Here is a 27,788-nt window from a genome sequence, read left to right as displayed (position 1 = left end):
GCAAAACTACAGTAAATCGATTTAAACTCTTGTTAGATGTTATGATAAGCTCTACATACTCTTTTAACGTGTAAATCCTGTCTGATTCTTTAATTTTCCTTTTAAGAACGGAAAAATCCCGATCACACTGTAGAAATGAATGTCCCCGTGTGGGATAATATTGTTCAATCTTTTTGAATCTATTGGTTGAAACTAATGCAGAAAAAAGTCTTACTATTGTATGGTTCTTGTTCTAGGCATGCATCAGAAAAGAAGTGAAAATGGTTAATATTTTTAAATTCTGGATTGTTGTCAAGAAAATGTAATAAAAATGATACAACTTCATTAGGCCTTTTAGTTCCTGTTCTCTCATAATACACATAGAATGTTGCCTTATCATCTTTCAGATTATGAATACATAAAACATTAACAGTAAGTTGTCTTAAATATAATGTTTCCTGGACAGGAATAACCGGTAGTTGCAGATTTTACATATAATCAATGCAAATACCACCTACATTATCATCTACTTTACAAAGTTCTGAAATGGTTTTAAGTTTGTTATAAAATTTATATGTCCGTTTCTTATGAACAGTTTTATCTGCCAGTGCAACTCTTTTTGCTGCTTCATTTAAGAATTTACTTTTTATTTTAGTTTCTAACTCTTCACATGTAGAGCAGGTGTCGACTTGTGGGCGACCGAAAGATAATGAAAATTGTTCTTTAAAAATCTTTTTTTAATATGAATATTTTATCGTTTTGTTCTGGGTGAACCTCTTTAAACAACTTTTTCATTTAGATACCTATATTCTCTACTAGTATAATGGACAGTTTTGACCGGAAACAAAGCAATATGCAATATATACGAAGTAACCGATCATTGGTAATAAATGCTTTTCTGCAGATTTTATTTGTACCTGTTGGTCCCTGAATTGTATATTCAAAAGAAGCTAGTCTATCAGGCTTGCAAGAAATACCAGCTGGTTTTATGTGCCTTTGACGTGCAACTTTATGGACTGAAATAAGCGATTGTAGCAAACAATCTTGTTCCTTCTTAGTGTTAAGGCTCCTGAAGTTTCGGAATAATTGAATGCGCGTTTCTTCAGAAATTCGTAAAAAATATTTTTAACGACATCTAAAAATAAGTATCATTAAAATTACGACAATAAAATATTAGATATTGTTAGTTAGTAATATTTTAAAGCTTTAGGTCTTACTTGCAGTCTGGTCCTTGGTTCACTTCAGGCGCCAAGGCGCCACTCCAGCGTTTATAGGCAGAACCTTTAACTCTAGAGTTTTTAATAACTTTTCTTTTATATTCACTGATATTACGTATTCCACGCTTTTTTTTTGCGCGTTTGAAGACTTATTTTCAATTTCCATTACTTACAGTTGGTGATCAAATTATCATGATCAGTCACAAAAGTTTAAGTTTTTCAAATTTTTTCAAAATTTTTATAATAAAATCATATGCTGCTATACGATTAAGGTTTGTCAATATATTTTGTCACTAATAACCTTACTTTTTTGACGTTTACAGCTCTATAACTGTCATTTGTGTCAAATTACGTGACAATATACACATTGTGGTGAATTTGCGCTTGGAGTTTACAACTGAATTTGTATGTTTTTTTATCGTTTTTAAAAGATTAGTATCGTTTTATCTTTGTAGTATGTTTTATTAATGTATTAGTGGTGATTGTGAGAGAAAAAAAACTATTAGTTTTAATTTTAAGGACATTTTAAAAACAATTCGATTTTTGAGAAGTAAATCATAATAGGTAAGGCTAAAGACGTCGCTGTGTGAAAAATGGTGGAGATAAAGACACTTTTATTAAATACAAAGCTTTTCTAATGTCAGATAGCTCAACAATACCAAGTATCGCAAGCAACAGTGAGCAGAAGGCTTGCCGAGCAAGGTTTCAAATCATGTTGCCCTGCCAAAAAACCAAAGTTGACCATCGCAATGATGAAAAAGAGACTGAAATGGGCCAAAGAACACCAAAATTGGACAATTAAGGATTGGAATAAAGTAAATAACGTCACTACTAAGGTTTAAATCCCTATAACCACTGTTTTTATCCTAATAAAATATCTTAGTTTTTTTTATTCACAGGTTTGTTTCTCCGATGAGTCTATAGTGGAGATACTCATGGATAAGTCAGCCTTCGTCCGAAGGTGATTGGGTGAAAAATATCACAAGCATTGCATAGTGGAGCGGGTAAAGCATCCTCTTAAGATCATGGTATGTTCTGTAATTTAGCAGTAAGGGCACAGGGCGGCTGTACATTGTGAATGGAATGATGAATTAACATCAGTATATTGAAGCTCTGGAAAGAAAGCTCATGCCACAAATCAAAGACTGGTTTGGCGAATTGGACTATTTTACCTTTATGCACGAATTAGAATTGTGCCATAAGGCAAAAATAGTAACATCCTACCTGGAAAAAAAGAAAATTAAAGTAGTGAAGTGGCCAGGTAAATCCCTAGACCTCAATCCGATCGAAAATCTATAAAGCAAATAAGCAGCAGTTAATTTAGAGACTCTGTTACCTGGCACAGAAACGATAAAATAAAAAGAAGACTGCCTGAGAAACATTTAAAGCATGCCAAGGAGAATCAAAGCTGTCATCGAAAAATGAGGTCACACAAAATATTTAAAAAAATTGTTATTTAAGGTCAAAGAAAAAAATATTTTAAAATTTTGTAAAATGACGTGTTTATGATCTATTTTTATATTATATTCACATCATTAGACGCTTACATGCAGTTTTATTCTTTATTAAACAGCAAAACACAAAGTTTTTTGAAGTGATCATAATAATTTGATCACCCACTGAAAATTATTAATTTTTACTGTAATAACAACTAACAATAAGTAGAGATCACAAATAATGTGCATAAAACTCAAAACCTCCTGTCATGTCAAAAATAAGTGTGTTTAAATATTATATTTTAGAAACACCAAAATTCCTTGAGTTTTGGTGTTTCTGCAATACATGAAATTTTCAACTGGCAACAAATGTTTGTAAATTTAATGAGTTTTGGGGTTTCTGTTTACTGTTGAGTGCGTATACCTATATACTACCAAAAATTACATAAAACTGTAATTTCATAAATTTGTGCTTTTTGGGGTTTCTGAAATACGTAATTCAAATACGGAATTGACGAAATACTTTAATATAAGCTAATTTTAATAAGCTATCCAGTTGTTTCTTCTTAACAGCATGCTTCATTGGCAATTCCGGCAGTACTATGTTACTTAGTTTTTTCTGTGGTTGAATTAAACTTAAAAAGTCATAATTTCTATACAATACCTCTGTTTTATACAATATTTTATGTTCTCCAGCGGTTTTTTTGCCTCGAGTTATGATTATTCTTTTGGCTCCACTGATACCTATAACTTTTTTGAGTGAAAGTGCTGCATGTTTTATGTCATACAAAATCCAATTACATCCCAGGTTGCGTACTTGTCCTTACTTAGAATAGATTTCATAATAGTCTGGTTACTTTATAAAAGCATAGGCACGTAAGTCTAGTTCAATTTGACCAAAAACTCGATCAGCTGGCATAAACGACTGGCCACGAACGGGAAACGTCATCGTAATTATTTTAATAGTTTTTGAGGCATTACTCAAAAGCAACAAGGTGAGTGCATGTACCATGTAGAAATATTTATTCTAACCCCCACATCCATCCGAAAACAATCTTAGATGTTTAATATCTGGGTCAGAATCAGTCTTTTTAAGAAAATGAATCAACAAGGAACTTATTTCTACCACAGCTCTTTCGGCTTCATGCTCAAGCCATTTATAAAAAACATTAGTCTAAAAATATCTGCCACACAAATGCATAAAAAGACAGTTGCTGAGCATAGAATGATACCGTAATAGGCGCTTTAGGAAGAGTTTGGACCTGTTGAAGATCAAAGCAATATACGACGCTATCAGCAGATTCCTCCTTTAGTTATTTAAAAAACTGTTTTGCTTGCGTCTTGTTAATAGTTAAATTTATTTTTAATTTTAATCTTTCCTCTTCATCCTTGCTGGTATTTATCTCAGTGTTCATTCTTATGCAAAAGCCATAAACATCAGTAGCTAGACGTCCAAATGCTAAAACAAACGAAAAGTTAGTAAAAAAATAAATACAAAAATTTTTTAGTACTATAGTATTAAATTTATTGCTGAAAATTCGACTAAAGTAATTGTAGTTTATTAGGAGTAAATCATCCTGAATCTGATCATTATACATCTTCCAGAGCTTTTTTATGTTTAAATCAGATGACAAATAGATTCTTTTAGACTTGTCTTTACTATAGTGGCTTTCATGGCCCTTCAGAGACGAAATAAATTTCATGACACTTTCTAATTTAAGCGTATTTTTCTTGAACTTCCTCCCTCCTTTTTTCGTTTTGCGATTTTCTTTTATACCTGTACCAGCAACATTTTTCCTTATTGTCGTATAAATTCTTCTTGGACCGCAATTAAAAATAGAGGAAAACAATTTTTGGCAAACAATGACTTTCTTGCTATTATGCCAGGTCTAAAAAATACTCAATAAGAGATATTACAAAGTATTCTGTAATCGAGAGATCAATATGTAGTGATGCTGAAACTTGGTTTATTTAAATTAAAACTTACATAAAATTCTGTGTGAACATTATGTGATTTACCACCTTACCTCTTCCTTTGCCATTTTATTTACTTTATACTTATCATCTGTGCTTATTTGTTATTCTGACCATTTTTATTCTTGTCTTTATTGTCGTAGAAATTCTGTCGAATGCTTTTTATGTCGGGTAACAAAAGTTTGGTACATTCAATTTTTTGTTTGATTTAGAAAAACAATTATTTTCAAAATTTAGTAACTCTGGATCTAAATCTGAATATCTAAAACCTGCAATTTACCTTATTTCTCTCTTACGTTTTTTTTTATTTACAAATTCGCACCAACCCGAAGGTTATTAGCGAGAATCAGATTTACAATATTAAATATATTATATATTAACAAAATTAATAGCTTTTAAGTAGTTTAACATATTTGTGAATGAACAATTTGCACCAAGCGCTTTCTCTAAGTTTATTGAGATACCATAATTGATTCTTGCTGTGGAGAAAACTGGGCAGTCTACAATAACATGTTTCACCGAGAGTTTAACGTTACACTGCTCACATTTTGATTCGGATTCTTTAGTAATTAAGAACTTGTGCGTGGCACTGGTATGACCTAATCTAAGACGAGTTATTGTCATTTGATCCCTTCTTTTAGTGGGAAAACATCTCCATGGTTTAATGTCCGGTTTAATATTCGGATGATTGGACACTGAAAATTTCCACCGGTTTTGCCACGCACTTAGGATCTGCGATTTGATAACACTTGAAACATCACTAGCTATCACGTATTTCACAATAATAGAGTCAGCTGAATTGACGGCTTCACGCGCACACTTATCTGCTTCTTCATTACCTCTAATACTATTATGTGATGGGATCCAAATAAAGATTACCTCATTATTACAATTTTCTATCTCTATCAGATTTACACAAATAGTTTCTTAAGTTTATATTTTGATTTTGTTTAAAATTGGTCTCTTGTAAACATACAAAATCTGGATTTTGTTCTAAAAGAATGATCTGTAGTATAGGTAAATTATTATAATAGCCATTAATATTCCACTGTATTAATTTATTGAACTCTATTTTATTAAATAAATTTATTTAATGGTTGGTTTGTGAGCAGTCACTGTCTGTATCGGATACTAGGTCGTGCGGGATTTGCATCTGTAAGTGTTTTAGAAGAATTTTTCTTAATTTGGTATTTCGTGTCTTTGTAGATCTGTCTTGAGTATAGGGATATATTTTGCTTAACATATCGATGAGAGCTGTAAAGTTGTTTGTATAATTTTCAACGGTAGTAAGTGGATCGGGTGAATTCTTTATGTTGTCGAATAGGTCTTTTATCTGAACATAGCTTAAAATAAATGGTGGTGACTGATGGTTTATGAATGCTTCTAGAGATTTACCTTTATTTTGTTTTTTCTTAGGATTAAATGGTATTTCTGCTGGACTGGTAAACTTCAGTTTATTAGTGGTATCATTGGAAGGCGGAGAAGGACTTAAGGTATCGTGAATAGTTCTTTTTAAACTGTTCTGTGAAGATTCAATTTTCATATGTAAGGTAGTTGTTTCGTTCGCAGTTTGTTTTATATTTAGTTGATTTTTTGTAGTTGGGGTGTCTGTTTGACTTGAAGTAGATGTCGGTGTGATGGTTGATATTTCTGGAGGGCTACATGTTGAGATTTTTTCTGTTGTGGTTGGAGAAGTAGGATTTGGGTTTAGATTGATAGGGTTTTTGCAGTTAGTTGCCGTATGCGCATTTTGTTTACAGTTGTAATACGTTAGGTTGCCGCTTGATAAAAAGATTCTTTATAAAGTATTATCGTAATTAATTTAAAACGATTCTGGAATTGTGAGATCTGTTGGGCTGATAAAGATTTGTTTCCTAAAGCTCATTATATGATTAAATTTGGGTAACGGTGCACCAATTTTTAAAAAGGACATTGTAGATAGAATAACAAGCCCCATGGATTCAAGTTCTTTAATTAATACATCATGAGGAATGAATGGGCAAACATTAGAAAGAATGATTCTTTCGGAGGGAGTTATATACCGTCGAGCTTGTATAATCTGGTTATTAACTTTAATGTTGCCGTTATTTTCATTCATGAATTTTTCTACGATATTTTCAGATGATAAATATAAACATATTCTACTGTTTGATAATCTAGAGCAGAATAGTATATTTTTTGGATGGATGATTTCTCCTAGGGGGAGGAGGTAATCTTGTATTTTCGCATCTTCAATGGAATTAAAAATGATAGCTTGCCGTTTTGACGAAAATTTTTGTTGTGTTAGTGCGGTAGAGTAACTTTTTTGTGTAGAATTATCCATTTGAGAATTGCCTGGTGAATTTATTTCATTAATTTGCGACATATTCGTTGATGTTTAAACATTCCTAAAGACGGACCTGTCCGTGGCCAGAAAAAAAAACGGCCGGAGATACAGGTGAATGGTAATTAAATGTTTTTGTTTATCGTCAAGCAAATATGGATATGAGAATTTTCAATGATGTTAAATACGTACGTATTTACGGTGAAATTTACAGTAAAACTGTACTTACAAACTAGCAAAAGTGAGTTTAGTTGATCACTAATAACTTTACAAAGCGTTGTTAAATTTTGACAACTTGTTCTCACTTAATTTAAACTATTTTGGAGAGCCAAAAATAAACACACCGTTCCGATATACTATCATGGATCGGACTCCTCTCTTACGTTCTTTTGCCGTAGTAATTATTTTTCTTTTTCTCGTTCCTCTATTTGTATCACCTACAATATGCTCACCTCCACTCATTTTAATATCATTATTGTAATCAAAAACAACTTATTAAGCACCAATAATATCATAATACTGTCGATTTCTACAATGTTTGATAACAAAATAAACTCGTTACATGGTAAAAAATATTGCAAGCAAAATAGCGCTATTTGTTTGTCTCTCGCTACTGGACAAAATGCGTTTTGTTTGTCTATGTAATTTTTAAAGCCAAAAATTTACGTGAAATAGTACGTTTAGAATATCTAGGAGTATGTTAATTAATAAATGATGTTTTGATGAATCCAACGCCACCTCTAAGTCAGAAGTGAAAATACGGACAAAGTGCAATTTGGGAGTCTGCTCCTCGTAAATCAAATGTGTGGTTCTTATCATATCTCCATAAACAGTAGAAAATGGCACTTAACTATTTTCTTTGATATTATAAATAAAGCAGGAATAAATGCCTTACTACTACTCCAAATGAATGACTCTAACCTGATTTTTTACGCAGCCAAGCTTTGGACCTGATGAAACCGCAGATTATAAAGAGATTTTGCACTTTGAAACAATTGAGGGAAAAATACGAAGTTTTACTTGGACCCGAAGAACACTCAGAGGAAGCTTCGACTTCTGCAGAAACAACTACATCACAAGCAAAGAGGGTCAAAACAGAAAATGGTGGATGTTAGATATGTCCTCGAAAAAGAGACGATGAAACAAGGGACTATTGTTTTCTCTGAAATAATTGGATCTGCACAGAAAATTAGAAATAATCACCGATCATCTGCTTAAAATGCGCAACAGAAGATGATAAATGACCTGGTTACCATTTTATCCAATTTTAAATTTTTAAATATATTTATTCGCTTTTAACAAAATATTAGTTTATCTAATAAATATTTTATAAAAACAAACTTTGTTTTATATTAAAACAGCAATTGAATATACCTAGGTATATTTTAGACCCGATTTTTCTTGGGACACACATGTCCCGCATGACCGCTCATGTAACAAGTTGCTATGCGAGTAATCCAGAGCTAGGTCTCTTTTTGTACATAACTTTATAAAAAAAGTATCTATAAACATGTTAGACATACCGACGCTTTCATTGAGAATAAAAGAAAATAAATTCAGGTCATCTGGGAACAAGAAAACGATATAATAAAATTCATTTTCCAATATTAAAGCAATGCAATTTAGTCAACGAAATAATTGCACTTTTAATTATCCAGATGAAAGCGATTTATACTCGAAGTAAGATTCAGTAATTAACATTATTCTTTATGAATTGCCATGCTACGCTTTATTGCTGTTGCTTTTCAGAATATTCCCGTCGTCGTTTTAATTACACAATCACTTGTTGCACAATCGATAAAAATGTAATGTTATGTTGTGGATAAAATAGAATCTACCACATAAAATTAAAAAAAACCTTTAGTAGTAAGAAAATAAAAATAAACATTTAAATTTTTTTAGGTATATATATATATATATATATATATATATATATATATTTATAAAAATTTTGAGTATAAAATTCTGTCAGACGATTTCTGAAGTTTACATGGTATTGACAAATTCATTTTTCTAATTACCTACTCGTAATCGTATACATGGATGTCACTTGCAGATAGTAAAAGAGGGATTATAAGGAACCAACTAAATGATATAATGATCAAAAATAGATACCGTAGTTTCATTAAATCGACAAAAATATATCCTGAAGCAGAAGTGGTATCAGATCACAGCAAATAGTTTAACAGTATGTCAAATGCACATGGCTGCCTTATTAGTTTGTATTTTCGATCGTGATTTATTGTTATAAATTGTGTACAATTTATATAAAAACACATAGAGGCATTATATCAGTATTTAGATATTGATTGCCGTTGAAATTTGTTTATTTTATTGTGTTTTTTCAGTACTGTGATAAAAAACAGGTATGTTGCTTTGAATCCACACTGGACCATATCACTTTAAATAATTTTTTTTGGATGGATACAAAAACGTTCTACGGAAAAAGCAGTAAATATTTGTTATTATTTGTAAAAGTTCCCAACAAATCCGAGGAATCCGAAGACTCTGACTTTGAAGAGAGTGATAAAGAATTTTTCATAGGTACTCAGATATCAATCGATCCAGGATCAAATGAAATGGAAAATGAAGACGATTTGTACGAAGCAAATTTAGACCAGGATACCAATTTAGATTTAGACCAAGATGAAGATGAGGATCATACCGATAAAACAGAAAAACACACTGAACAAAATGTGTTCAAAAGGTCAAAAATGATCGAAAAAAACATTCAGTGGAAGAGTGGTCTCCGAACAGTATTTCCAATTCTAGAATGGAATCATTATTATTTTCTTTATCATCTCTATCTAAATTATTTTAAAAAGATGATATCTACCAATATGCTGAAAAACATAGTAGAACAAAGTAATTTATATGCACTGCAAAAGAATATAAATAAACCATTGAAGATGATACTAGCAGAATTAAACCAATTTATTGGATCTGTTTTACTGATGTCAATATATGGCTTGCCAAGGACAAGATCATTTTAGCAGAAGGAAAAACGTGTTGCTCAAATAGTTTACACTATATCTACCAATCTCTGGGAAGAAATAAAACCCAAAATTAATTTCAATAATAACGAAAATATGGTCGACAATAATGATAAGTTATACAAAATTAGACCATTCATCAACGGTCTAGTTCAAAATTTTCAGAGTATTCAAATGAGTGAAAAATTGAAAATTGAAAAAAAGGGGCACATTCTTTAAAACAATATTATGAAGAACAAACCCAAAAAATGGGGATACAACGCATTTGTTTTGTGTGATAACAATGGTATTGTTTATAACTGGGAAGTATATACAGGAACTGTTGAACATACTCATTTGACTAATGTAGGCACCAGCGGTAATGTAGGACCAGCGGACTTTTTAATCAATTAAATTTATTATTTATCGAAAATAATGCCCCAATACGATCTATGAGTAAAAATTTAAAATTGAAAAACAATTGATTCTATCGTAGAGATAATACAAAGTGGCAGTAAAGATGTACGTATTAGATTATGTTGTAGGAACTCATTTTAATTAAAATGTTTGAAATTTATAACATTTGTTTAAATTAATTACCTTATAATTTGATACTTCATTATGGTTGTTCTATTTTTGGTAAGATTTGATAGTTTACTAAAAATTTAATAAAAGTGCGACAACATTGTTGCATATGTCGTTTTCATTGGCTATTTATGTAGTTTGAAAATCACTTATTGCATTTTAAAAAAAATATATACAGGGTATAATATTTAATACGAATCCCTAAATTAATTTTTCCAAAGCCAGTCCTGGAATTTTTTAGTTTAGCTAATACCAGTCGAATGCTTGATAGTAGTGTACTGTATCATGCAAAAATTAAAAAAATCAAATGAGCCGTATAAACACTACAGTAAAATGAAATAAATGGTCAATTACACAAATCACCCTGTTAATTAATAAAGAAGAGGAGTTGACATTTTTTAGTGGCCACATGATATGCTCCCTGAGGGACTCTACATATGGTAGAAGTATGTAAAGTTCCTCATGACTCACCCTGTATAACTTAATTCGTTAGTTTTGGCTATTCACAGTTGCCTGAAGGCAACACTCTCAAACTCACCCCAAACAAAATTTAAAAAATCTAAAAAAATTACTAGTTGTTGTAAATGCATATTTGGCCATATATACAAATTAAAACATTTTCTCTTAAGTTTACAAAAAAGTCGGGCAATAGAAGGTTAAAAATTTCATATGATTTTTTCCATATAGGTTTCGTCATAGGTTCATAGATGGCACTAAGTGTATTAAAATGTATAACCAAATGTTGCCTAAAATCAACAGAGGGCATCTTAGAGTCGGAAATTGTTTTAAAAATGTTTTCTGCATCAAAAACTCCTTTTTTGCCTTGAGTACACACGGGGCTCTAGAGGGTTAAAATAAAATAAAAGTACAACAAAAATATACAAGAATGACAAAAAAGTGTATACATTGTAACCATTAACTCTTTCATTACTGATTTCTTTGTAGCTAAATAGAACTATTTAAAATGACTTTAATGATATTGACAAACAACTTAAAAGGATATCCTACAGCATACACAAGGAATAATACGAGGAAAATAACAATACCATACATAAAAGGATTATCAGGGAAACTTAACAGGATAGGAAATAAATTCAACATTTCAACAACATTTAAAACAGCAAACACGTTAAGATCTATTTTGTCCAAAACCAAACCTAACAATGAACAAGAAATGACAAAGATTTGCATTTATAAAATACCTTGTGAATGCGATCAGTTTTATTTAGGTGAAACATCAAGGCCATTAAATGTTAGAATAAGGGAACATCAATCTTACATTAAAAATAGAGAATTTGATAGATCTCAAATATGTAAACACGCATGGGATAATGAACATACGATTCAATAGAATGATTCAATTATAGTCCTAAACGAAACGGATAGTAAAAAGAGAAAAATCAAAGTAGCGGTTTTAATTATGTTAAATGAGACCAATTGTGTCGCAAATTCCCCGGCAGAATTTAGTAGTAGCTTTTTACCCATATTGAAAGAGGAAGTTATTAAAAAGAAAATACCTTTATTAGTAAGTTAGTAACATATAAAGCATACATCATTTACCTTTTTTAAATAACAAACATAAAATCAGACTTCGGTGTTTATTGAAGGTAAACTAAATGGAAGACCAAATATTTACCATGCCGGGATAGTATTATGGGGTTTTTTTCCTGGTTTTTCCCTCATAATTTACATGGAATCACTAACAGGATAATTTTATTGTCATCATGGCATGTATTTGTCTTTTACAAGACGAATTACATGCTATGATCTTTTCTGATGAATATTCTCAAGTTAAAGTTGATTTCATGTAATCGAATGAACTATCTTATAAGTAAAGTCGTCCCAGGAACGCAACTCAACAATATTGGCAATATCATTTTAAAGTCGTCTACTTTAAAATGTATAAGGTATGTCTAAATTGTCAATATAGATGAGTCAGATAAAATTAAATTATTAGAAGAATTTTTCACTAAGTAACAAAAAACAAAATTTGTTTAATTTACTAATGTTTGTATTTTGACAACGATTTCCGAAGTGGAAATTTAAACGGCAATAAACGTACTTTAACCTTTAATTGGGCTTATTCCCATTTAAATAGTAATTACTATAAATTCTAATCTTTCTTTTTTATTTGAAAGGGAATAAAATCTTTATCAGCTATAAACTGCTCCTTTGATAACAAAGTTTCTGCAAAAGTTAGGAAGAATTATAAACACTTCTGTAATATAAAAGGAAAAACAAGAAATACTGTAAACACAGAGCCATAATTGATTTTAAGCTCTCCGAGTAACTCATCAGTCTTAGTAAAAGGAAGTTAGTTAATTAACTTCATGTAATTACGGGTAGTTCTGTTTATATACTTTAATTATTTTTATAGTCTGGCGTCTAAAAAATACTATATTTATTTATTTCGAAATAATATTCAGACTAAAGAAAATAAAAAAATAGAAATTGGAAGTATCTACTAGTATCAAGAAATCAAAGTAATTCAAAGAAGTATTATTATATTATTATAAAATACTCTCTGAGAGTATAAAAGCAGCTACACAGGGTAAGACCGGTCATCACTCGACACTCAGGAGTAGGCAGATTGAGACCCCGAACTCGAACGAAACCATATCCCTTTTGATAATAGCTCCAAAATGGGCGCCGAAACGTCGAGTTTCAAATTCTCAAGTAGGGGTCTCATCTTCTCTCATCTCATCTTTTGAGTAGGGGTCCTTCAGTACTCCCCGACACGGCGCGTCCCAATGTCTGATAGGGAAAGTTCCTGTAGATATGCAGGACAGGTGTGAGTAAGGCTTAGCCAAATAAGTAGCCGCAGATGATGACATGACGGAGGACATGACACAGGTCAGCAGCTGTGACATTAGTAGCCCGTGGCTAAGGAGTACAATTGCTGACAGGTGCGGTACCACAAAGTCGCAGGCGAAAATCAAATACTGATTTGAACGGGTGTGATACTGCGAACACTCACAAACCCGTCCGGCAACCGTGGTGTTTTAATGCCATTATACCCCTCAAAACACAAGAACTTGATAGATAGAGAATACAACATTTTTTTCTATAGTGAGACTTCAAGTTCAGGTGAAAAATAGAATTTCAAAGAAAATTGTAATTTTTAGCACAAAAATCGCAATTGTGTTGCTCCGTTGCTAGGGATATGAATTACTCTGTTAACAAATGTCAAACAAATGTTATGTTTTGATTTTTGCGGAGAATATTGTTGCGTTTTGTGTACAAAGTGAATAAATACGAAATGGACGGAAAAGAATTGACACAAGAAAAGGAAAACCTGCCATTTCATGTAGAAAATGCAGCGTTGGAAGCAGAAAGTTTATTGTTACCACAAAAATCTAGGATGATGTATGAGAAAGAATACCGGTGTGTGAATGGCGTGAGTGAAAAAATACTTCTGGCGTATTTTTCTGAAAAGTTGAAGAAAGCGATGCCATCGTCATTATGGTCGTATTATTCGATGCTGAAGCGAACGTTGTTGGTGAATGAAAATTGTGACATTTCTTAATTCAGCAAGTTAACCACCTTACTAAAAAACCTGAGTGGAAAATACAAAGCTAAAAAGTCCAAAATCCTGAAGTCAGATGACAATATTAAATTTCTGTCAGAACCTCCTGATGACGTCTATTTGTTGATGAAGGTTATCGCTATTTTTGTTGTGCATGGAGCGACTAGGTCCGATAAATTGTACAAGTAAGAAGTGTTTAACGTGGACGACAGAAAATCGGTGATAATCGTTTCATTATCTGATACTAAATCCAAGCAGGAAAGGTCGTTTTGTATTACTAAAAAGAAAAGTTTCTTGGAACAAAGGACTGAGTTTCTTGGAAATTGTAAGAAAGTATATTGCCTTGCGCCCCAAAAACGTACCTCACAGTAAGTTTTTTGTAAATTACCGACAGCAAAAGTGCACTACTCAACCAGTGGGGATTAACATTATATATAATATCCACAAGAAGATTGCAGATTTTTTGAAACTTGCAAATTCAGAAATGTAAACGGGCATTGTTGCCGTCGTTCTTCAGCTACTATGTTCGCAAATTCTGGAGCTGATCTAGTAAAAGTTAAACGTTTAGGTGAATGGAAATCATCATCTGTTGCAGAATCTTACATTGAAGAGTCAATAAGCAATAAGATTGCTGTATCCAAGTGTATACTAGTCGGACCAGAAAATCAATCCGGTACCTCGAATCAAGTGTTTAAGCAAACGAGTACAAGTTGTGATGCTCCAAAAATAGATATTTCTAATAATGTTAATTGTAATATTTTAGTTGTTTTTAATCCTTAATGTGTTTGAATTTGTAAATTTTATTGAATAAAAATAGTTGAAACATTTTATCAACTCTTGCTGTTAAAGTGTCACTTTATCTACCCTTGCGGTTAGAGTGATACTTTATCTACTCAAAACAGTTGTTATAGCAACACTTTGACATTAGCTATGGAAAAAAGTGATTTGTTATATTCGTCCGTATGAATATAAAAAAATAAATTAAATACATGTAATGTACATATTATACAATGTTTGTAGATTATTATACACCTACATAAATTTAATTAAATATCGTCACAAATTATTCCCGTGTTCAACCAATAGGTTTTAACGGGTAATGAGTAAATATTTTTTTGGTTTTTGAGTGACAAATGTAAAATTAACATGTACGTAAAAACTTATTAATTATTATTCTTTCTTGTACAATGAAATCAATAAACAATATCCAGATTTAGCCATACGGCTCACACTCCCTCTAAGGGGAAAATTCACTCATCTCAGATACCTACGGTATCAAAAGGATTGAGCTCTGGTGGGACTCTTTCCATGTTATCGAGTCCTAGGTGACTTGTTATGTCGGTGTATCTCCCAAAAATTTTCGTACGCATCTGGAAGTCGAAAGTAACACAGCTTTCTGCATAATCTTATATAGATGTTCATTTAGACCCAGCTTTTTTATGTTTTCTAGGAGGCTCTTCGGGATGACTCCAGTGATAGTAAGAATAATTGGTATCGTCTGGGTACTTTCTATTCTCCATTGTCTCCTGATTTGTATTTCTAGATCTCTGTACTTGGCGATCTTTTCGTTGTATTTAACACGTAAATTATTGGTGTTGGGTATCGCCACATCAATAAGTGTTGTTTGCCTAGTAATTTTATTAACTAGTATGAGATCGGGTCTATTATGGGCCACTGGTTGGTCTGTAAGCACAGTGCGGTCCCAGTATAGCTTGTAGTTGTCATTTTCAAGCCTTCTATCAGGGACGTATTGATAATAAGGAAGATGGTCGGTTTGGAGAAGTCCCAGTTTGTCAGCTAGTTCTTGGTGGATAATCTTTCCTACTGAGTCATGACGTTCTTTATAATCAGTACCGACAAATGCCTGGCAGCCACCGGTAAGATGTTGGATGGTTTCTTGGGCTTGGCATCCATATCGGCATTTGTCATTTTGGACTTGAGGATCTTTAACAATATATTTCAGGTAATTTTTAGTTGGAATAACCTGATCCTGAATGGCAAGTAGGAAACCCTCAGTCTCGGGAAACATCTTTCCTGATGTCAACCAATAGTTCGACGCTGTATTGTCGACATATTCTTGGCTGATCTCATTAAGATGTCGCCCATGCAGAGGTTTACTCATCCAGGCGCGCATTTTGTCTTGCTTAGTCAGGTGGTTTATGCGCATTTCTTGTTCCCTCAGTTTAAGCGGCGTCGTATCATCTACTGCGCAAATTGTTCGATGTAAAGTAGATGTCTCAGCCTGCACCTGAAAATAAGTTCTTAAATTAGCAATTTGTTTATCCAATTGCTCACCTATATCCATAAGTCCTCTTCCCCCTTGATACCGCGGTAATGTTGTTTTCTCTACTGCACTACGTGGATGATGTTTTTGCGCCTTTGTGAGAAGTGTTCTTACTTTCCGCTTAAGACCCTCTATATCCGTTTTTGACTATTTTATAATACCAAATGAGTAGCTCAGCGTGGAACAGGCGTACGTATTTAATGCCTTAAACAAATTTTTATTGTTAAGATATGACCGATTTAGTTGTCTTACTCTTCGCATGAAAAACAATAAACAATATTATTATTAGTATTATTATTATTATATAAGCGTTATGTAATATACTGTATTACCTCGTTTATCGCATTATTATATGCATAAAAAATATTTATTTACGCTTTAGATGATTTAAACTAATCCTTACTACGTAAAAGCATGTTAAAACAATAACAAATGTTATTTTAAGCTTCATTAATATTAAATCAAAGAGAAATTTAAAAAACTATTTTATTTCAGTTTGATTGAAACATCAAACAAACGTTGAATACGGAGTAAATCCACTGTACATAGCCAAACACTTGACATACCAGGATTTTAGTTTATCTCATCATGAAATTATTTGAAAGCCATGCAATGTAACATAATCCTTTGTTTTAGATACTTCAATTACAAATGAACGACTATAGATACCACTACATGTTCACCACATTCGTAAGTATACTTGCAATAATTTTCTAAGCTTTAATTTATATATCAAATAAATCGGTGGGTATTGTTAATTAAAAAATAACGTAGTTTTGCGCTAACATCAAAATTTTTATTCGTACATAAAAAAAAAATCGGTTGCCTGTAAAGTCGGTTTTACGGGCGAAGATTTTACATGACAACGTCTTTTTCTCGGTAGAATATTTATTGATATGAATATTATTAAATTGCACAATAGGAACAAGGAATTGAATGAAAATAAGAATTGCACAAATTTTAACTATAGAAATATATTTTGTTTACTAAAACATTGTACATGTAAACTTAAACTTAACTAATTTCTATTTATTGTTCAGTTTCTCAACTTTTGTGTCAATCTAACAATTAATCAATCAATCATAGTTTACGATAATGAAATATTAGTGTACAATTATTTACCTTTATTGTTGTAGTTGTTGTAAATGACGAATCTAAGCACTCCACATTTTTACTACAGACACAGCTGACGATACTTTAACCACACGTGTGAACTTGTATTATGACGCTTTCTCGGTTTTCCAACGCCAAGAACGCTCGAGAAAGACAGAGACGCAAGCACGCAGCGATTCAACGCGCCTAATTCTCTAGTGCTGCGCGCGCAGCGGACCGATCATGTTTGAGTGGGAGAGAGACGCAAGGCATTCGCCGGTCCGGCGGGCCACTCTCTCGTTCGGTGACTCATCGTAACAGACGTGAGCGGGCGTTACACTTTTTCATGAGTGACTCCGAGCCACAACCTAATTTAAGACGTTGTCACGTCAAAAAGTTAGTTATGTGAATAAATTCTTAACACGACGGTTTCCGAGCCCTAATGTAAGAATATGTTTAAAGATAAATCGAATCTTTTTATATTTTGTTAGACTTTTATTATCATATCACTTACATCTTTTTTCTATTATCGGGGTTATTGGCAAGAAAGATGGATGTCAAAATAAAAAGAGGTTCAGAATACTTCAAAAAACCATTACTTTTTTATTCATCCATGCTTACGATAAAATATTCCACATTTTAATTTTAACTATAATAAAGTACTTTCCTCGTTGATCACCTGGGTAAAACTTAACTATAGCCTTTGGAATCTATGAATCTCCCTTCTATCCGTTTAATTATAAATCTATCGAAGATTTTAACCACTTATTTCTCGATTGTCTTATTCATAGGGAACAGACTCGAAGCCTATATTTAGGTTTATTCGATCTCAATATTAGCCTACCAGTTAACAGCAATATGTTATCTAATTCTTAAAAATCTATATATAATATTCTAATCAAGTTTATAAACGATTTTAAGATAAAAATTTAAACATCCTTATAACAATTTTCTCTGGCAAAAAGATTATTTGTCTAATGTCATCTTTCTCCCTCCACACACTCACACGCACATTTTGTTACACTTATACAATAATCTAATAAATACAATAATTTCTGTCCACCAAAATACTCACCAGAAAATACGCAATCAAAATATTAAGAATATGTATTCATGTTTAGTTAGTAAAGCAACAAAATAATATCGCGATACAGGTTAGCTGAGGTTAAGTTCAATATGAGTGGGTGCTTAACTACCTTTCAACTTGACACAATAGGTTTATTCTTGCTTATAACTAGGTTATATTTTGTTCTTTTAGTAAAGCCTTTTACAAAACGGTTATTATACTCTATAGTGACACTTTTACAAAGTAGTAGGGCTAACAGAGGTAATAATGTTTAAATATCTTGAGACTGAACATGAGAAACTGAGACTGAAACTGAGACATTCAACGCTGAAGAGTTTTACAAAAGTTGTTCTCTTGTGTCGTCTTCAACCCGACAGAATATAATCTACACTTTCTGTCAGTTCGATTTTGTTCATGTATCCCTTGAGAAGACAGTCCTGTTAGAAGGTCTACAATAATTCGTAGTTCATTCCTATTCATATCTAGTAGATCTTTGGATCTCTTTTTCAAACGTTTATGTATAAAAGTCTTTATCACCTTTAACACTCACTTGTTAGTGCCAGTTCGTTTTATCCGTTCTATCGATAGTGTGCTTCTTGTTATTACAATGACAGGTTCTGGGGACATATGACTGCTCTTTTGCCCCTCATTAGGACCCTTAAGCGACAAGGAACAACACATGAGCGGAATCCAATTTATCATACGCCATATTTTTTCACCAATTTTTTACTAATTTATTACCAACCTAATAATTTTTTACCCCCAAATCACCCTTAAGGGGAACAATTCTGCTAACTGAAGGTTCAAGCTAGCAAAATTGAAAAAGAACTTAACTACCTACTTGACCCAAGAGGATTATTGTTACTTATAACTAGTTTAAATTAGTCCTTTTAGCCAAGCCGTTTCAAGAACATCTATTATAGTCTGTAGTGACACTTCTACAAAGCCGTAGGGCTCTAGTTCATATTGCTTAAAGATCTTGAGCATGGAAACATTGACAACGCTGCAAAGTTGAACAAAGAGTTCTCTGTTGTGTTGTCTTCAGACTGACAAAATATAGAATCTACACTTTCTGTCAGTTCGATTTTGTTCATATTTCCCTTGAGTGTCCTACACAAGGCATACAATAATTCGTAGTTTATTACTATTTATATCTGGTAAATCTTTCAATCTCTTTTTCGAACGTTTATGTATAAAAGTCTAAGCATCTTTAGCATAAAAGACTTATTTATTAGTACCAGTAAGTTTTATCAGTTCCATCGATATCGTGCTACTTGCTATTGCAATGACAGGTTCTGGAGCCATATAAACGCGTTTTTGCCACTCCCAAGGACACTCAAGCTAGCAGCGACACACAAGCAGAATCCAATTTAACCTACGCCATGTTTTTTCACCAATTTTTTACTAATTTATTATCAGTCGTAATATCCCTAGGACATTGATAAAAGACGAGATAATTTCATGACAATCGAAAGCTCGTTCCTTGGTAACAGCACGAAGCCGAAGGCTGAGTGTTGTTACCAAGCAACGAGCTTTAGAAATTTGTCATGAAATTATGAGGCATTCATCAATGTCCGAGGGATATTCGGCGGATAATTTTTCGAAATAAAAAAATCATAACTCAACATAACAAAACATTTATTTATTAAAAGTACAGTTAGTGAAAGTACAATTATTAAAATTTAAGTTAACATTAGATTCGTTGCTGTTCTCTACCATAGAAGATCTATTACCACGCATAATATTTATAACCTTGTTGTGGTGTTCTTGATCGAGATTCAAGTATGGTTTTATAGAATTCTGATTGCCATGACCAGTAATTTTTAGCAATTGTTGTTCTTCTACACCACTTTTTGCTAATTCGCTAACAGCAGTTGATCTATTCGAGTGATTTGTTATCTTTTTCTCCTTTTCATTCAAACCAATTGCTTCAGCAGAAGATTTAGTCCATCCATTCATTGTATTTCTTCCAACAGGTACAATAAATTTATTTGGATAAAGTTGTCAAACTCGATCGTGTTGTCATAGGGATTGAAAATTGCACTAAAGGCAATTATCAGTCTAATGTTGACATGATTGGGTGAAATTGTTCCACATGACACAAAATGACGAAATTTGAATGGTTGTTAGAACAGTCGAAAAATTATCAACCTAAAAGTTTTTCATCCGTATATCACCCTTACGGGGACCGATTCTACCGACTTAAGATTCAAGTTACCAGAATTGAAAAAAAAAATGTCTGCCTATGGCACATTTTTTCAGCCATTTTTTACTAATTTATTACCAACCTAATAATTGTTTACCCATAAACCACGATTAAAAGCAGCGATTCTGCTCACTTATGTTTAAAGCTAGCAGAATTAAAAAATAAACGTTTTGCTTATGACATATTTTTCACTAAATTATTACCGACCCAAAAATGTGACCCTAAAACCTACTCCTAATGGGAGAGATTCTACTAGCTTAATAATCAAGCTAGATTAATATTCAAGCTAGCAGAATTAAAACAAAAAACTTTTATGATATACCACGGTGTTCTGCTAAGTTTTTACGAATTTATTACGACCCCCGCAATTTTTTACCCCACAACTACCCTTTGTGGAATGTCAATAGTTCTGTTAGGTTAAATACTAGCTATTTATATATAAAGACTTATATTCTGTTGTTTATTTATAACGAGTATTTTTGTTTTTCGTATGTTCAGATCTAGACCTGCTTCCTTACAGCTCTCAACGATACTGTCAAGTAATGTTTGCAGATCTTCTTAAGTAGATGCTAGGAGTACTGCTAGGAGTACTGCATCATCAATACGTGCATATCGCAACGTATTGATGACTTCAACCTTTACAATTATTCCTTCTTGTTTTTCAGATATTGAATTTCGGAAAAGTTTACTTCAAAGCGTTTTCTAAATGTGATGTTGTTTGATTCCAATACAAATTTGCAATTATTCGAACATCCAAGGCAATTTTTCTTAGAACTTTGATCAATATAGAATGCTCAACAGGACCAAATGCCTTTTGGAAGTCAATAAAAACACAGTACATGTCTTTCATCACATCTTTAAGTAAGTACGTTCATCTTAAACAATGAGTCTCTCGTTCCAAATCCGTCACGAAAACCATACTGTGTCTCACTTATTTGGTATAGAGTACTGGATATGTCTTATTACCACTCTATAGGCACGTTCTTCCTTTATTTGGTAAGTGTGGTAAATGATTTCTTCTTCTCTTAAATGTCTTATCAGATTACGGTATGTATCTATTGTATATGTTGTAATCTTGACAGTATCGTTTGGCAGAGTTCTGGTATAGTAGGTTTCTTTCTCCACAGTTTGTGCAAAGTTATTTCTCAGGGTTTGATAATGCACTGTATCAATTTTGTATTTTTGTTGGTGCTGAGCTTGGAGAATTAAGATCGTTATTTTGTTTTGAAAATATACATTTTTTGGCTACTTGCCATAAGTTTTTATTTTGGTTTTCATGATCATCACCGAGTTTGCTGAATGTATAATTGCAAGTTTTAGCTTTGTGTTTGAGGTCTGCCCTACAGTAGATGGGTTGCTTAGGTTGTAGTAAATTGGTTGTAGTTGTGGTGGAAGAGCTAATTGATTTTGGATTTTTAAAAAAGTAGGAAATTGAAACGTCAATAAACTTACTTTAACCTTCAATTGTGGCTTATTCCCAATAAAATAGAATCTACTTTAAAATTCCACAAGAAAATAGCTTCCAAATAATATTAATTGAATCAAGATGCTTGTGGAAAGACTGAACGCCTAATAATTATTCATTTTAATTTTATTAATGGTTCAAATACATATTTATAATAATTTTATATTTTCAATTCATATCGAGATTATATTATACAGAAAATTTCATGACATACAATTTCAGTATATTCAAGTACGAACGTGCGGTTATTATTTCGTTTATCTTATTATAAACCTCACTAAGTTGTCGATAACTCTTGATCGAAAATCATCGTGCCGTATCTGACAAGCATCTTGATTAGAATTCTAGTAGAGATCTTCACAAATTTGTCTAATATATACAAGGTATCACAAATTAGATACCTAGCGACATATGACTTTGGTATTTGATACGTTAATTTGAACAATAATAGTGAAATATTGTTATATTCTTCTTTGCTACTGTTAAAGTTAAAAATAATAATTAATATTAGCTTGGATTATACGGTAAGTAATTTTTGTCGGCGGGCGTAATTTCGGCCGGTAATCCCTTGGCCTACCTGCATAAATCAAGGGGTACCATTTATGACAGGGGTAATTTCGGCCGAGGGGTTGATGTTTACGATGAGATTAAAATATTGGTAATTACGCTTCATAGTTTCTGTAAAATATTAATTGTGTATTTATTTGGAAATACCTAATCCTGTGTACCTGTCGGAAATACCTTTAATTTACTTATCTCTTTATTCTAATAACTATGTTGTACCTACTTAAGATTATTCCTTTAAACGTATAAAATTCACGAATAACAGGTATAAAATTATTATAGCTAGTCAGTATTATAACTTATCTTGAAGCTACTAGTCGATAGAAAGCATAAAATATATTATTTGTATACGATGGCATCTGTTTCAGTAATTAAGAGTTCACGCGGTTGTGACTTACTAGTTGTAGAAAAGTTTCAGTTTTGTAAACAGGACATATTAAAAAGTGGTGAAGTACGTTGGAGGTGTATAAAGAAAAATTTAAGATGTTTAGCCAAACTGTACACTGTTGGTGCGGAATACACAGTTACTAGAAGTGAATTAATCCACAACCACGAGTCCGATGAAACTACGTTGGAGAGAAAAATAGTGACGACTTCATGCAAGCGCAAAGCTGAGGAAGACATATCGGACAAACCTTCAAAAATTATTAAAAGCGTTCTATCAAATCATTTGCCAGAGAATTTGTCATCGATAGATGTCAGTCTAATAAGAAGAAATTTGTACAACAGCCGCCGTAAGCTCTTACCAGCCCTGCCTAAGGATATTCACGATGTACATTCTGTACTCGATAGTTATGGACCGAAAACCACAACAGGTGAAAATTTTTTGTTTATTAACAGCACAGCTGATAATATCATTGTTTTTTCTTGCCATACAAATATAATAAGTTTATGTAAAATGAAAGATTTTTACATGGATGGCACATTTTCTTATTGTACAAAATATTTTTATCAGTTATTTACCATCCATGGACTGGAAAATGGGCATTATGTTCCTCTTTTGTATTGTCTGTTGCCCAATAAGACCAGTGACACATATATGAGACTTTTTCTGTTGGTAAAATCTAAAATTTTTGAACTTTATAATATTGTTTTTGAACCGAAGGAGGTATTTGTGGATTTTGAAATCGCAATTCATAACGCATTAAAAGTTGTCTTTCCCAAAACCAAACTAAATGGTTGTAGATTCCACTTGCACCAGGCGTGGTATAGGAAAATACAATCATTAGGGTTAACCCAAATGTATAAAGATAAAAACTGCGAGGAAAGCAAATGGCTTACTCATACTTTTGGGCTAACTTATTTAGACCCCTCTGAAGTTGAAGATTGTTTCATATTTGATCTCATGTCATACAAACCGGACCATAAACTTATAGATAAATACGCAGACTATTTATTAGAAAACTACATAGCGCCAGCATCTCATTTTCCACCAAATATATGGGCATATGAAAACCCATCAATTAAAAGAACCACAAATGCCTGCGAATCATTCCATTCGCACTTTAATTCTAGTTTTTATTCAAGTCACCCTTCTATATTTATTTTTATAGAAAAATTAAAAGATTGTCAGATCGATGCATATTTAAAAATAAAAAATTTAAATATTCCAGCAAAAATTAAAGACAAACAAGTAAAAAACAAACTAAAATTTATCGAAAACATGGTAAATATGCTTCGATCTGACAATATTTCTAGAATTAATTTCGTTAAATCTGTATCACATCAAAACGTTTTTTAAAAATTTATAGTTTACCTAATTTATAGAAATAAGTTGATGTAATAATTTTATTGAAATAAAGAAATATTTTAATATAAAGCATTCTGTTATTTTATTTGATTTGCGGCCGAAAATACCTATGAGATAAGGAAGCAACTTAAAACCTCCGGCCGAATTTACCTACCGGCTTTTAGTACCTGCTCTTTTTCCGGCCGAAATTACGTCCGCCCATTTTTGTCACTATTTATATTTTATATCTCTATACCAGAGTAGATTTAAACATTGTTTATTAAAGTGTTCTTATGAAGCTTTTCATTAGGGGTGTATGGGTTGTATTATAGATGTAGTATCTTTTATCAGAACGGCCATATCGAGCGTCATAGACGGGAGGTGGTTTTTGATAACTGGTTCCCATAAGTCTCATAACTCGCACTTATGGCTCCACGTGCCACACTCAGGATAACTGCATTGGTGTGCAGGCTAAACTAAGTACGGGTAGCAAGATATGGGGAAATCACCTAACAACCATCTGTATTTTTCTTCTTTCGGATGTTGGCGACCATCACGCAATCTCTATTTTGCAAACTGCTGCTCTGAAAAGACTTGTGGTTGTTGTGCTAAAAAAACGTACATAGATTTTTTAGCCAGAATATCCTTCGCCTTTATGTTCTCCGTTTTCCTTCTATTTTTCCTTGTAGAATTATTTGCAGCAACCCATATCTTTCGCTGTTCCTCATGATGTGATTAAGGTATTCGATTTTAGCTGTTTTTATTGTGATTTACAGTTCTTTTTCTTTTTGCATTATTAATAAAATGTCTTGGTTAGTAACGTGGTCGGTATAGAATATCTTCGAGATTCGACGATAAAACCAAATTTCGAACGCCTTAATTTTCTTGCAGGTATCGTCTATGAGAGTCCTCGACTCAACTCCATATAACAGTATAGGAAAGATTCAACATCGTAGTAACCTGATTTTTGTACGTACTGATCAATCATCGCATTTTAATAGCTTATATCGCAATTTACATCTTTACATCGTTGAAATAGTACTTGTATGCTAAAGAGAGTCTCTCTCGTATCCACTGCGTTCCGAAAACCAAACTGTGTACGGCTGATTTTTTCTTCGCATAGTCTATATATTCTTTGATGTATGAGTTTTAGAAATAACTTTAAAATGTGGCACATTAAGCTTATGGTTCGATAATTGTTTTTGTCTCCTATCGGAGGTTGGCTACCATCACAGCAATCTTTACTTTGTTGGCTGCAGCTCTAAACAACTGTATTGAACTGCACCCATACTACTCCCTTAAATTTCGCAACCAGGAAATCCTCCTACGTCCCACATTTTTCTTTCCCGAGATTTTTCCTTGGATTATGAGTCTAAGCAGAGAGTACTTTCCAGTTTTTTCGTTTATATGGTTTTTATGATTTCGCATTCCTTCCCCATCTTGAGCAGAACATCTTGATTTGTTACTCTTTCTGTCCATGGTATTTTCCACATTCTCCTGTAACACCACATCTCTAATGCCTCAATGTTTTTAATATTTATCTTTTTCAGTGTCGAAGATTCCATGCTGTACAGCAGAACGGAGAAAACATAGCACCTTAACATTCTCGTTCTTAAGTTTATATTTATGTCCCGGCTACATAGGAACTTTTTCATTTTGACAAACGATTGTCTCGCTATCTCTATTCGCCTCTTGATTTCTCTTGTCTGGTCATTAGTATCAGTGAAGCAAACCCCTAAATATTTGTAGGACATAACTCTTTCAACTGGCTGATTATTTATGGATAAATTCACATTGGTGTATAGCTTTTTGTTACAATCATATTGAGTACTATCGGTGTTAAATAGCTTTATAAACAAAATAACCCTCTATATTATAATTTTGTCTTTCATAGTAAAATACTTTTAAAATAAACAATTATTTTACTAGACTTATAAAAAAATACTTGAACAGTTAGAACAGCCCAAAATAGAATAGGAATTAAATTTTTTAAAAAACAATTTTAATTGGGTTCGTGTTGGATGGGGGCACCACTTATGGTCATTTTGGGAATTTTTTTTATAATATTTCTATTGAGAAACACGTAGGACTCACTACCATTTTTACGTTCGAAAAATACTCAAAGAATCATTCTTCAGTCATTCAGCCTCTTTGAATTTTCACTAATCCCCAATTTTTGGGAGCTGCTTTACACATAGCAGACGGAATTCAGTCATATTAAAAAAATTGTTAAAGGAGGAGCGAATTTTCCTTCTGCATTAACTGTAAAAAGCGTAGTCACATTTTTCTTATCTGATGAGGTTCGTTCATCGTAGATGTTTTTTTTGTCCAATTACAGTACCACTTTTTGGGGTTAAACAAGAACATGTTTCATTCATTTTATAAATGCTTTTTTTCTTCTGCTTCTTCTCTTTTTTATGTAGCCATGACTATGTCTGTTTTTAATGTGCCTCCAGTAAGTTGTCGTTCCATCGATTTCGTGATCTTCCTACTGATCGTCTTCCTATTATTGGGGAACCGTCTCTTGACGTCTTTACTACTCTATTTGTTGTCATTCGAGTTATATGATCGTTCTATTCTACTTTTCTATTTCTTACTCAGTTCTTAATATTCTCCACCTTGCATCGACGTCGTATATCTGTAAATCTGGCTCTGTCCCATAGTGTCATCTTACCATTAATTTTTCTAAGTGTTTTCATCTCTTCTATTTATAACATCCTTTTTGTCCTCTTTGTATGCGTATGTTACTATTGGTCTGATGACTGTTTTGTAAATTCTGACTTTAATTTCTTTCGCGATATTTTTCTTTCTCCATATTGTTTCATCCAGGCAGCCTGGGTCTCTATTTGCTCTATTCACTTGATATTTCAATTCAGTTTCAAACTTTTCGTAGCTAGATAATGTAATGCCTAGGTATTTAAACGCCATCACTTGTTCTATTATCTGACCTTCCAGCTCCAAGTTACATCTTAGTAAATTTGCTGTTGTAACCAAGTATTTTGTCTTTTTTGGGAAAATTAAAATGTTAAATTTTCTGGCGGTTATATTAAATTGGCACAGCATACGTTGTAAATCGTCCTCACTTTGAAAGTCGCCTGCATAGCAGATTATTTTAAGTTGTTTTTCTCCCATTTGGTACCCTTTTTTAGTTATTTTTTTTTTATTTTTTCATCCATAATCAGGTTGAACAATAGAGGACTCAGGGAATCTCCCTATCTTATCCCATTGCCAGCTTCAATAGGGTCGGTTAATTCTTTTTTTACTTTTACTATAAATCAGTTTCTGTTTATCTAATATAATGGTAGGACTCATATCGCTTAAATTCATACGAACCTCGTCGCACCATTTACGTATTTTCTCTTTAGTTCCT

General features: G+C 32.5%; 1 protein-coding gene across 1 annotated transcript in view; it reads left to right on the top strand.

Annotated features, from left to right (window-relative positions):
• Positions 1–27,788, top strand: part of LOC140446295 (glutamate receptor ionotropic, kainate 2) — a 429,700-nt gene that overhangs the window by 122,281 nt on the left and 279,631 nt on the right. The window contains exon 5 of the mRNA XM_072538832.1: positions 16,933–16,986. Coding sequence (XP_072394933.1) covers positions 16,933–16,986 — 54 coding nt within the window. The remainder of the gene's footprint in view (positions 1–16,932; positions 16,987–27,788) is intronic.

The sequence above is a fragment of the Diabrotica undecimpunctata genome, chromosome 7 (genome assembly GCF_040954645.1).
Source record: "Diabrotica undecimpunctata isolate CICGRU chromosome 7, icDiaUnde3, whole genome shotgun sequence".
Taxonomy (NCBI): Eukaryota; Metazoa; Arthropoda; class Insecta; order Coleoptera; family Chrysomelidae; genus Diabrotica; species Diabrotica undecimpunctata.
The sequence above is the reverse complement of the archived record's forward strand: the minus strand, read 5'-3'. Positions and strand labels throughout refer to the sequence as shown.